Genomic DNA, 13,734 nt, shown 5'->3' on the forward strand with positions numbered 1-13,734 from the left:
CGAGCCCCTCGACAAAATTCCACAGACAGTAAGGCCAAGGAAAACTAGTAATAACAATAATAATCGAAATTTATTCCACTGTTCGACCCTCTTTTACATCTGCGCTTGAGAGTGGAAGCATGCACTCACACAAGATGGCGCCTGTACAGAGGTCCAGGTTGCACAGCCCTCGCTACGTTCCCCAAGACAGAAGGACTCGGCATGTTCCAGTAGCAGGCCTCCGCAGTGGTCCCTCAGGAATTTGGCAATCTGCAATCCACATATTTGTGTACAGGCAGACGGTGAATTCATTGGCACGATAACCACGCATCACTCTTCCTTAAAGGGACACTATAAAGGCAAATATTAAGTCGACGTTGATTGTTGAAATAGCGGTCCAGTAACCTCGTAGTGCTACTTTTATGCCAAGGAAGTGCTTATTTTGAAATAAAATCACGTTTTAATGGTGCGCATCGCATTAGGGCACTTCAAATCACCCGCCTGAAAGCGGTCTTTCTCACGTCACTGTTGCCGTGCCCATGTTGCCCGCCTTTACTGCGCGGCTTCGTGCACCATTCGGGCATCCGGCAACATCACATGCATGCGGCATTTTGTCGAACTTTCTGTCAGAGCGACTTTCACGAGCGTACAAAACACACACGGCAGTACGCGATACCGAAACTACCACTGAAACGCGATCGCGTGAGCGAATCACCCGCCTGAAATCAGACTTTCATACGTCACTGCTGTTGTGCCCAACGTTGCCCGCCTTTAATGCGCGGCCGCCGACACTAGTAGCAGCAGAGCGAAAGTAGCGGGACCCACAGCAGCAACAACGGCCATCGAAGCCATCGAAGCTTGCCGCAATCGCCGCAATGGATGTGGACGGAGAACTTGACGAGACATTGGCTCGCGACGCTGGGCTGTATGTCGCGGCAGTACGCGATCCCGAAACTACCACTGAGACGCGACCGCGTGAGCGAAGCAGGGCGCCAGGCGAAGCGCAGTTCGGCGAAAATGGAACCTTTGAATCACGCGCGCCGTTCCCCATGGCAAAGCCAAAGAGGTTCTTTTTTTCCATGAATCAAACAGAAACGAACAAGCAGCATTTTATTGCGTCTCTTGATGCACGGAAGGTTCTTTTTTTATTGCAGCTAGTTTGATTACGAGTGATTAATTGTAGCCGGATTCTCTGACGTCATCGGGATCATTTCCAAAATGCCCCGCACGTGGCGTTCATCGTGTGATACATTTAGCTTAATTTCTCAGTAAGTAGGGCACTGCTGTTGATAATATTGCCGTTTTAGACGTTGTCATACATTGAGCTTTCACTATGACATAAATTGTTATTTGCCTTCAGTAGAGTGACCTAAAATAGGAGGAGTGTCCAAAGCGCCGCGCGAATACATGGGAGGAGCGAGGGCCTTTTGCGGTGAACTTCCGCGCCGCGGCGCGGAAGAGCACGTGTTCAGAGCACATATGGGTTTCGGGCACAGTAGGTGGAAAGAAAACGTGGCTAGGTGTAGCTTACTTGTGGACAGGGAATAACTGCAGAGAAAAGAATCTGGAGATAGTGAAATGCATAAGCACCGATATTAAAGAATTTGGTCATGATGCCGAGATAATCCTTCTAGGGGACATGAACGCTCACATTCATGACCTTGACGGATATTCAGACACCAATGGCAAGTTATTGCTAGATCTCTGCGAGCAACATAGTCTTGAGATAGTTAACGTGGGGCCTAAGTGTGAGGGGCAGATTACGTGGGAAGTCAGAAACAGGCAATCGAGCATTGATTACTGTCTCATGACAGAAGGAATATATGACAAACTTAGAGAGATGAGAATAGACGAAGAAGGCATTAGCAGCTTGGGTAGTGATCATAAACGCATAATATTACAAATGGGATATAAAACTGAAAATAAGAACATAGAATCAAAGTTTGGCAGCTCGTATCTAAATGACAAACAAATAACAAATATAGCCGCAAGAGTCGAGGAAAAAGTAGGCGAACTACCATGCAAAGACTGGATGTATAGTGAGTTGCTACATGTAATCACGAAAGAAATGGAAATAGAGAAGAAAACTATTTGTTGGAAAGGAAAGAAAAAGCCAAAAAGTTGGTGGAACAAAGAAATCCGGGAAGCGATCGAGATGCGACGTCAGGCATCACGGGAGCACAGACAGGCAAAAAAGGAGAAGCGGCCACAGGACGAAGTCAACCAAATATGGGAAATATATTTAGAGCAAAAATCCATTGTGCAGAAATTAGTCGAGGCAAAAATTAAAGGTGAAAGTGAACGCTGGATGACAGAGATTCGCGAAAAGAAGAAGGCCGCGCCTAGGATATTTTGGAGCCACCTAAAAGCGCTGGGTAGGAAGTCTGTCACAATGCAACAACATATGGTAGATGAAGGAGGAAATAAATTGGAAGGATATGAAGCGCTAGGTTACATCCGAAAGATAACAGCCGATTCGTTTAAAAAGGTCCCCCAGGGGATTCCCCCGGTGAGTAAAAGTACGCAAAGGGGTGCAACCGACGAAGATGTAGTACTAGAGAATTTCAATTGGAAGAAGGCCGAAGGAAAAATTCCTAAGCGCACTACTCCGGGCTTAGATGGGGTTCCCGTCAGCCTCATTAACGAACTCGGACATAACACTACAGAAGCACTGCTGAAAGCCGTAGAAAAGTGCTTACAGGAGAGGGAAATACCAGACAGTTGGCGAAAAAGTAGAATGAACTTAATCTATAAAGGCAGGGGAGAAAGGGATAACATTCGCTCGTATAGACCGCTAACAATTACATCGGTGCTATACAGGTTGGCGATGCAGGCAGTAAAATTAAAAATAGAAGCGTGGGTAGAACAAAATGATATTTTGGGAGAACTTCAGAATGGATTTCGAATCGACAGGCGGTTAGACGATAATCTGTTTGTTCTTACCCAGTGTATAGAAATATCTAAAATAGAAAACAGGCCCTTATACGTAGCTTATCTAGATATCACCGGGGCGTATGACAACGTTAATCAGGAAATTTTGTGGGATATATTGAAGGAAGTGGGCATAGGTGACGACTGTGTACAGCTTTTGAGGGAAATATACCGAGAAAATACAGTTTGTATAGAATGGGAAGGAATAAGTAGCAAGGACAGCGTTGAAATTAGCAAGGGGCTGAGACAGGGATGCCCTTTGTCCCCGCTGTTATTCATGCTGTACATGGCGAGGATGGAAAAAGCGCTAGAAGGTAGCAACATTGGATTTAATTTGTCACACAAACAGGTCGGAGCGATGGTTGAGCAGAAACTTCCAGGTCTATTTTATGCTGATGATATTGTCTTATTTGCGGACAGTCAAGATGATATACAGCGACTGGCAGATATATGCGGAAGGGAGTGTGAGGCTCTAGGACTAGGATTTAGTGCAACAAAATGTGGATTGATGGTATTCAATGATCACGGAGACCATACGGTCTTAATACAGGGCCAAAAAATACCGAGGGTAAGCGAGTACAAGTACCTCGGAGTATGGGTAAATGAGGGGGATAGATATATGGAGGTACAAGAGAAAGCATCGGTAGCAAAGGGAAAGAGGAATGCTGCAATTATGAAGCACAGAGCTTTATGGGGACACAATAGGTACGAGGTGCTTCGAGGGCTGTGGAAGGGTGTGATGGTTCCGGGGCTTACATTTGGGAACTCAGTGGTGTGCATGAAGTCAGAGGTGCAATCAGGAATGGATGTAAATCAAAGGACGGTGGGCCGCCTCGCGTTGGGCGCTCACGGGAAGACGACAAATGAGGCGGTAAAGGGTGATATGGGATGGACAGGCTTTGAAGTGAGGGAAGCGCAGAGCAAAATGAGATTCGAAGAGAGGCTGAGGAAAATGAAGGAGAGTAGATGGGCAGAGAAGGTTTTCAGGTATTTGTATAGAAAAAGCGTTGACACGCAGTGGAGAAAAAGAACTAGGAGGCTCACCAGTAAATATACGGCTGGCAGTGCGGGCGATATGGCAACAAGGAGCATTAAGCGGAAGGTCAGATAGGCGGAGAGGACTTATTGGATGACAGCGATGGAAAAGAAGCCGGCTCTGAGTAACTACCGAAAGGGAAAAAACGAAATAAGGAGGGAAAGGTTTTATGATAATTCAAGGGGAAGCGCTTTACTGTTTGAAGCAAGGTCGGGCTGCCTTAGAACGCGTAGTTATAAAGCGAGATTCAGTAACGAAGAAGAACATTGTACATGCTGCGGGGGAACTAAGGAAACGATGGAACATGTACTGATTGAATGTGGCGATATTCACCCAGGTATACGTGTGGGCACGAGTCTACATGAAGCCTTGGGTTTTAGGGACAACAATGGAAAGCTAAACACGTCCGCGATAGAAATAAGTAAGAGACGGTTAGAGTATTGGTGGCAGAAAAGTAGAGATAAAGTACAAAAATAAATAATGGGGGAAAATAAGGTCATTCTGCCTTAAGAGGCAGATAGATGGACCGTGAATTTATATTTTTTGGTATAATAACATAGATTTAATCAATGTAGATAAGGCATTAGGACAACATGAAACAAGGAAGCTTTTTTTCTTCTTTCTCTTTTTTTTTTCGCCTTCGAGCCTGGTGGCAGACATGTCACCGCCCCGTTATAAAGGGGACGCTCATAGCATCCATCCATCCATCCGGACCCGTTAGAGTGCCTCGATGCGCGCGCATCGAGGCACCCTAGGATCCGTGGGCTTTCTCCGCGGCGGAAGCCACGTCAAAGCGGTGAGCGTCTGCTACGCGCCTGATATTTTGGCCGCTATTAGCTAAAATTGCGGAAATTTGGGCAACACTTAATACTGCGTCACTGAAACATAATACTGCAGCGACTCATCACACAGAGAACGCGTTTGTGCATTGTGAAACGGGGATTTTGTATATATCCTTTCAGCTGGTTTGGTACCGCATTGGTCCACACTTCAGCGGCTGTTTGAGGAAGGCATCCTGCGCGCACTTCATCGTGAGAGAAGGCGCTTAACTTACTTTCGTGTGGAATGACGTACGTAAAATTCCTGCAGGAGAGAATAAACTGGAGATAACCATGAGAACGTAGCAGATAACCACGTAGTAACTAGCTCGCTAACGCGTTTGCACCCTTCATATCCTATCTTTTATTTCGTGCATTCGATTTGTTTTACAAGGCTGCCTCCCGCGCTCTGCTGTTTCAAGCCATTTCATGCGAAGCCGAATGTGTCAGTCGGCGTGGCCACGGCACCAAAAGTAAAAAAATTACTCGCGTAACTCGCGTCTCGTTCACTTGGTATACACGAAAATCGGCAGGGAGGGGAACGAATATATGTACACCTAACACGACCGATCGGTCATGGCATCACTAACTTTACATGCTTGCCAACTGCGTAACGACTAACAATAATAATATGGTGTGTGGCGCGCAAACCCGCTTTCTTTAGCCAGAGATAATTCTAACGATGTGTGGTCTGACGATTTATTTACGCCAGGTGATAAAAAACGTGGTGGTCACCAATATCGATGCCAACATGTAAGACTTACCCGTACATTTTGAAGATCTGAGCGCATAGGTAAAATGTATGCGACAAAATTACATGAAAAAAAAAAGACACGCTCTCTTATGCATTCGCCTGAGACGACTCGAAAAGGAAAGCCATATCTTTTTCGTCAGTCGATGCATTGATTCTCCCTCGCCCCTCTCGGAAAGCTTTCTGCACATAACGTGGTTTCGGAGTGCCCACAGTATCGAAGGCATTGCAACTTTTTGCACCTCGCTTGCTTTTACATTGCCTCCGTGATCGGCCACCCATCAGGGTACACTCTAAGAAAAAAATCACAGCATATCCACGGGGTGAATGATGATGAGTGGGGCGAAGCTACGGAGGGAATCATCTGTAAACCGTGAAACTCTTCCATGAAATGCGCCCAGTACATAATATAAAGAGTGTGAAACATCGTGTATATATATTAAACATCAAACTTTTATTGTACTGTTGGTTTACGTGGTCCCTTCATTATCACTTGTGATCGGTGAAATGCAAGAAAGAAGTCCTCTCCCGAGCGAAAGAGCGCCAAGAGCGACCGCATTCCCCGCTCGCCCTGTGCGAATTAAAGGTAAGGCTAGAGGAAAGACAGGACGCGCGTTCCACGACGCGAGGTCGGTAGCATGCCCAACGAAAGCCAACGGAACGCGATCGTGCAAGTGCTCCGGCTTCGCATCGCCTCATGGTTCCATTTAGCGTCCCAAAACCAAACATATTGCTCAAGGTGTGCCTTGCGTTTTTCGTAGAAATAATTTCTTTATCATGTACATTAAGACGAAAAGTTGAAAGCTCACTAGAGTGTATCGCCCGCAAAGTATGTCTTTTAGTGTGATTTAACTCTCGTACGGCAGGGTCCTCGCGCCGTTGCCGGTCCACCTCGCCCGTTGACGATCGGGCGAGGTGGCTACATAGAACTACTACTACTACACTTTAAGAAAAACATCTGGCGTTCTTTCGTTCTGCTTTTACAAAACATCTGGCGTCTTTCGTTGGTTTATTTCATCAATCAACGGCGTTTTGAACAAAATTTTTATTGTTTAATCACGCACAGGAGAAATCTCACCAGGCACTACCTTGGAGGTAAACAATGGCTGCTAATGGCAATGAGAGACAGAAGAAGTCGGCTTTTAGCTAACACTTACACTTCTACTAACGTTTCCTACTGGAACATGCCAATGGCTGCTAATGGGGAATGAGAGACAGAAGAATTCGGCTTTTAGTTAACGCGCACGCTGCGAATTTTTTATTGTTCAACAACGCACAGGAGAAATCTCCCACCGGCACCACCTTGGAGGTCAAAGCGTAAGACTTGTTACTCACTACTACGACCACGACGACTACGAAGGACGAACGGGTGCCGCCTTAAGGAGCTTCGCCCCTAAAAAACCGGCTCAAGGGGGAGTAACGTCAGCTTTAGCCCTCAAATCGTGTCGTTAGTCCGCGAGAGGACCAACTGTCGCGAAGTACGTGTCGTGTGCAAATTCGGGGGACTAAAGATACCTCGGAAAAGACTAATGGGAGGACGAACGCTTCGTTTACTCCCGAGGGTAGAGGTTGAAGGGAATACTTTTTCTTGTGGTCCTTAATTGTTTGGAGCAAGGCTCAGCAGCGTACGCGAAGCAGGGATCGTACATCCCACGAATGCCTCTTTCAAAGGTCATGAGCTTAGCTCTCGGCCAGGTGCGCCCTATTGTTCCGAAGCCCTCCTTTCTACTCTGTCGCGGTGCGGGTTGCAGGCGGCGACGACCTGAGGGGTAAGGAATTCGGCGAACGCATGTTGCAAATGTCCACTGCACAGATGACAAGAATGCGTCGGCGCGTCGGCCCGCTTACTTCTGCGATCAAGAAAATAACGCGAGAATAGATTAATTTGCAGGGTGCTAATATTGTGTCATCAATTATGAGGACTTCGAACTTTGTTCACCAGTAAGCTTCCCAATATTCACTGGCGGTGACAATCGTGTAAATCTGACGGACGTTTCAGCGCTCATATTGGGTATCTTTCCGCGCCGCACTTTCTTCTTCAGTATCGCACACCGGAGTGTCGAGTGCGGGTCGTGTTCGTCACTCGTGATCTCTCTTGCTCGTGTTTCGGGGTCAGCGAGTGCCGCTATTTACACAGACTATCAACGCAGCTGTGAAGAACATACCTCGCTACATGTGCTGCAATTAATGTGGACGCGCATGCGCGTTTGTTTCTGTGTACCGGCCGTTTATTGGGTCCAGCACCGTAGCTTTCCTGCGGAAAAATGGACACCTCAGCTTACATGCAAGACTCCATCGCAGCTTCCTTTCCGCAAAGCTTCAGAGATGGACGCCGTCACATCGAGGTGTGGTCAACAGTTTCTGGATTTACAGGCTCTGCAAACAACGTGCCTCTGCTAATTTTGAAGCTAAGTTTATCATTTTCATTGCCTTGGTACATTGTATTATAAAGAATAAGAAGACTAAAAAAGCGTTGCGCGTCGCATGTTTTCTGAGCATGCGACTGTGCAATTATTGGGGCTCACGTGATTAAGCCGTTCTCTTCTGGCTACTTTATTTTATAACAAAATTTTCTTTTTTGTATTTCTTCCAGGTAGGACTTGCCCTAGTTATTCGGAAACAGGCCCTACACCATCTAATTGATGACATTCGTCTCTCTTAGTGTTTTCGTAAAAATAAAGATTGATGTTAATATAATCGTGTTTTCCTTTTTGCCTTGAACAATTCATAGAGCACCGTAGGTGATCTGCATCTTACACGACCAAGAAATCAAAACCGTGTGCATGCGTGTGTGTGTGGTGTCATTCATGTGACTTGTGTTCCCGTGTCCTAATTTGCCACTTCTCGCCAAGTTTTTACCTTGTTCATCAGATTGAAAGTGTTTTAAAAGAATGAAAGATCAGGGCACGTAACTAAATATTCTCACGAGGGCAAGTCTTGAAGCCGGTATACACAATATCATTGAAGTTCGGCAAAGTAAATTCGAATTATCAGCATTATAGCTTGCAAGCGCTTAAAAAATGCATTAATAGCAGTTATTACATATAAAGTGGGTACCGCTTCTAAAGCACTATTTAAGTGGCATGTTTCCATCAAATGTCCGTTCCTAAGAGCGCAGGAACCTCGCCACCATTTTTTACAATTGCAAAGCGCGATTTGCTCTCCCAAGGACAATTTCTGAGGATCAACCATTGGTCCTTACAGGAGTAACATTTGCTCCTACAGGGACCATTTCCGAAAACCAACTGTTAGTCCTTACAAGAGTAACATTTGGTCCTTCAGGGACCATTCCGAAAATCAACTATTAGTCCTTACAGGAGCAACCGTTAGTCCTCTGGCAGTTAATCCTTCAAAGACTAACTGTTTATCCCCTTGCAGTTCATCCCCAAAAGGACTATTGGTTGTGGCAAATCACTTGATCCCCAAAAGGACTAATCTCTAGTGATGCAGAACTATCGGTAAATTGACTATCGATAGTGTCGATAGTTTTCATGAAACTATCGATAGTACTACTATCGAGAAACTATCGATAGTACTACTATCGAGAAACTATCGATAGTGCAATCGGTAGAACCATCGTTAATATATTCTTCCCGTAACAATATTACTGGCGATATTACTGCCACGCGTGTTTATTGCTTTGTTTTCATGTATTCGGGTTTCACCCACAAAGACTCCTAGCACCGTTTGACCGCGCCGTAATGTTTGAGAAGCTTCACGATTGTTTGAGATTATTCTGTTAAGATACCGCGCCGGACGCGAATAGTCAAATTTATTCGAGAGCTTAGCGAGCACCAGCGATAACGCTGGAAGGTTCAGTGACTGATGTATAAAAGACGACGCGTTCCACCGATGATCAGATTACTCGACGGCCGACGACTGTTCTCGCCGCTATCAGTGCGCAGCGTGTATCGCTTGTATTTTGAGTTTTGATTTTCTGGGCTCCGTATTTCCCAGTCTTGCTGCAGCATTGTTCACCGTCACAACCACGTGACAATACTATCGATAGTGGTGGGAATAATGATGTTGTTGCTGGCCGGCCACATTGCCAAAATATTTGCGATAGCTACTATCAGCTTCGCTTAATTTATGAGCAACTTTTGGCGGAATATGTCCATCAATAAATTCACATCCAAACACAACTAGTTACACCTTACAACTAACAAACTCAGTTCTTGTTATTATTTTTTTAATTTAGAATAATAAAATGCAATATAAATTTGAAGCCGCGCTGTTCCACCAAATGTAACGCCTTCCTTTCCGCTAGAGCTGAACAGTTTGACTCTATGATCATGTGTCAGCAAAGCACTGTGGTGAAGAACACAAGCATGTCAACTTTCTTGCCCTTCAGCCTGCTCCTCCGGCTCCACAATGTACCACGCACGCGGGGAACCAAGTTTATTCTGCAATGAGTTCGTGCTGTTGATTTTATACTATCGATAGTACCATCGAATTTTTGACTATCGATAGGCTATCGATAGTATTTTTTACTATCGATAGTTCGATAGTGACTCAGCTATCGATAGTATCGATAGTACCATCGATAGTTCTGCATCACTACTAACCTCCCTACCCCTTTTTTTCTTAGAGTGTAGCAATGCAAAGCGACCATGTCATGTGATGGCGTTATTACATGACGTCACGCTGAATGACGCCATAGTGACGTCACAAGTTTTGCCGATCTGTGCCGTCATGGTGACGTCATCGCGTGATGATTTTGCGCATCACTCGTGTTGGCGACGCGGGACGCCGACGGTCAATTTTCGTGTTTGATGAAGCATGACGCAAAAAAAAAACAAGACAAATCAAAGTAAATAAAACGATAACTGTGCAACATCGTGTATGCCTCACTTCATGTTACTAGCGATCGCCCGAAAACAAACGTGATTCTCAGCTCAGAGGAGCTGATTGCACGCGTCTGCGGGACAAAAGAGGCTTGCTTTACCCGTCTCGTCATCTCTTTATATTTATCAGGGATGCAACAGCTGCGCCAATTGCGCCATTTTGATACAATTTCGTTTTTCTGCGCCGAGCTGCGCCAAAACCGCGATATTTCTCGAAATTGCGCCACGCTGCGCCAAAACGCCCCCGGTAACCGCAAAATTTTTCGGTTGCGCTAGTTTTAGCTTCGTTTTAACGCAAAACGAAGCCCGTATTGGCGACCTAATGTTGGGAGAAGCACCAGAGGCACCTTCATCCAATCCAATTCGACCCAGTGGCGCTTGACTCAAACAAGACGTTAATCTGTTCCGGTGGGCCTAAATGAAGTTTTTACTGCTGGTTGAAACGCTGCTTTACAGGGTCATTCAGCACGAGCAAAGGTGAACGCCCATTTAATGTGGAAGCACCGCATAAAGAAAGTTAACTGACAAACGAGCCGTTTAACACGTGCTGCAAAATCTTAGTGGGGATGTTGTTATTGTTTGGTGGATTCCGGTTCAACGCTGCCTTTGTTCAAATAGCAGTACTCACGTGCACGAATTCGCGGGTTGTATACAGTAAAGTCTTTTTAAATCTACTGACGAGTAAAGTTTTGTTTAGAGAAGTACTACACGCGAAAACCCTGACCGCCTTAGCCGAAAGAGTTCATCAAGGTACTTCTTCCCCCGCAGTCGCGGTGAGGCCGACACCACAATGTGCCGAAAAAGGCCTTCCGTTTTTTTTTGGAAGTGTGGACATTGGTCGACTAATCATTTTGACGTCGACGCGAGTGCGGTCACCGCTTTCCTGGCGCGAGTGTTTCATGGCAGATACCAACGAGCACGTCAGTACGAGTTATCGCCAGCAACCTTATCGCGATCAAGATCTTTATATCTGCTCGGTAGCACGTGCGGCATAGCGCTATTGGTACTATACTGTTAATATATTGCACGCATAATATAGGCGACGAACCCAAGTATGCCGTTGGCTGACGCCACCTGAGCGGAAACGCAGATTACGTGTCGCTTGCAGAAACGAAAGCAGCCCACCATTGTTAACCCAACGAAATCTTTGCCGTACCCCTACATGCGGTCACGAGCGGAGCGGGTAGGAATACTCCTCGGGAAAAGCTGTCGTACGGTAGAGCACGCGACCGACCCGGGAGTGATGGCGTCCGCTTTGTTGGAGACGCGCTGCACGATACTAGCAAGGGTTCGGCTCTACGCGGCGACAGGCACTGCGTTCAATGAAACGATGCCGACTTTCGCTGTGCATAGCTCCCTCCCTCCCTCCCTCCCCCCCCCCCCTCTCTCTCTCTCTCTCTCTCTCTCTCTCTCTCTCTCTATATATATATATATATATATATATATATATATATATATATATATATATATATATATATATATATATATATATATATATATATATATATAATAAAGATAAGGGGGAGGACGCACTTATGAAGATTGTACCTATTGGCTGGTTTGTCTTAGACGTTGCATGACATATAAACACCGGACTTAGGCTTTTCTCTTGAACTATATACACATATGGCGGCTCTCTTTAAAATGGACTTTCTCCTTAAGATCTTCTTAGCAGGGCGGAATACAAAATTCAGCGCATCGGTGCTGAATGAAGTGGATTGCAACAGTGACGTGTAATGGACCTTGGTGCAAATTCACCAATGCAAAAGGCCTTACTGGTTTCTGGAGAATTCACTGGAATTATTCAGCATGTTATGCACTGAAAACAGCATTGTGGTGGTGACATCAAAATGTTTGCATATATTTTTTGTTACTGTTCCAAAAGCAAGCTTTGTTTGTGAAGCTGCTCCAAATTTGGACTTTTGAGCTCCAAAACGGAGTTTTTTTTTTTTCCCGTAACCTGCTCCAAATATCGATTTTCCTGCTCCAAAAGAGAGATTTTCCTGCTCCAAAAATTGCTCCAAATCCTATTTTGGCTGTTGCATCCCTGATTTATTCAAGAGATGACCAGACACGCTGTTTAAGTACTCCGGAGCGCCAGCACGAAATTGTGGTGCACGCTATATTGAGCTCATCAGAAAAAAGCGGGAAAAAAGCGGGAAAACACCCTGTATATATATATATATATATATATATATATATATATATATATATATATATATATATATATATATACATATACATATATATAGGGTGTTTCAGCTAACTTGCGCCATGTATACTTTATAATTTCGCGCACTCTAGAAAAAAGATGGAAAGAAATTTAACAGGGCAGTTATCTTAGCATAGATGAAGCAATTCGAAGTTGCTTAACCAACGTTACAACTTTCCTAGTTAATATTTTTCGTTATAGTTACTATTTTAAAGGTTAACTAAGCAGTCTTTGTTAATTACCCAGCTTATCGGATTGGCAGTTATACTAGCATGGATAAAATATTCCGACGTTTCAGAACAAGTGCTACAAATTTTGCATTGAAGATTTGTCTCTAGAGTCAATATTTAAAAAGTTCATTAAGCAATCTTTGTTAATTGCTGAGCTTAGGGGATTGGAAAAAGTAATCTGACGTGCTCTATATGGCTCACAACAATACTATACGATTATTGGAGACGCGTAGCGCCCATGCTTAATTTTTTATTACTTGGTGCTTTTTAGCTGAAACACCCTGTATATATAATAGTATGTTGCATTTTTCAGGCTAGGTACATAAGGGATCTCTGCATTTGAACAATTTTCTGAAGTGATTGAGATATTACACTATAGTATTTGACAATTTCTTACCACATTTTCGTTCAGACAGCTATTTAACTCGTAGAGCAAGAATGGGGGTATTTGTAACGTTATTTCATGGCATCTGGAATATTTGTAAAGCATTTTCTATATTACGCCTTTTATGCATAAACTTGTGGAATAAGGTTAGTTCACCTAGCATTGCTTTTCTTTCAAATGTTTGCGCACGGTGGTCATTGTTGTACGCTACCTCAGAAGCAAAAATAAGCCAACAGCATTGCGGTCGTATGACCGTCTCTACTCTTTTTTTGTTTTCCTTGCGTCTGCCCGGTGTGCTCTGTCCATAATAAAGTGCTAGTGGAGGCTAATGAATTGTCGAATAAAGCGGTGTGCAGATGGCTAGCAAACCACTGGCGACCATGAGTAAAAGCTCGTAGTGTGAAGCGGTGACTTAAGTATTTCAGCTGATGCGCGTGTAATTTACTTTTTTTTTATTACTCTTAATTCTTGCTTGCGTGATGCTATTGCCGGATTACTCGTGCGAATAAGTTTTTTTCGTTCTTTGCTTGTGCATGTCCGTTTTGCGT

The 13,734-nt window shown here is 44.6% G+C and overlaps 1 protein-coding gene across 1 annotated transcript in view; it reads right to left on the bottom strand.

The window, feature by feature from the left end:
* Positions 1-13,734, bottom strand: part of LOC119390815 (beta-1,3-glucosyltransferase) — a 30,262-nt gene that overhangs the window by 7,249 nt on the left and 9,279 nt on the right. The window contains exon 7 of the mRNA XM_037658519.2: positions 130-249. Coding sequence (XP_037514447.1) covers positions 130-249 — 120 coding nt within the window. The remainder of the gene's footprint in view (positions 1-129; positions 250-13,734) is intronic.

This window comes from Rhipicephalus sanguineus, chromosome 4 (assembly GCF_013339695.2).
Source record: "Rhipicephalus sanguineus isolate Rsan-2018 chromosome 4, BIME_Rsan_1.4, whole genome shotgun sequence".
NCBI classification, from domain to species: domain Eukaryota; kingdom Metazoa; phylum Arthropoda; class Arachnida; order Ixodida; family Ixodidae; genus Rhipicephalus; species Rhipicephalus sanguineus.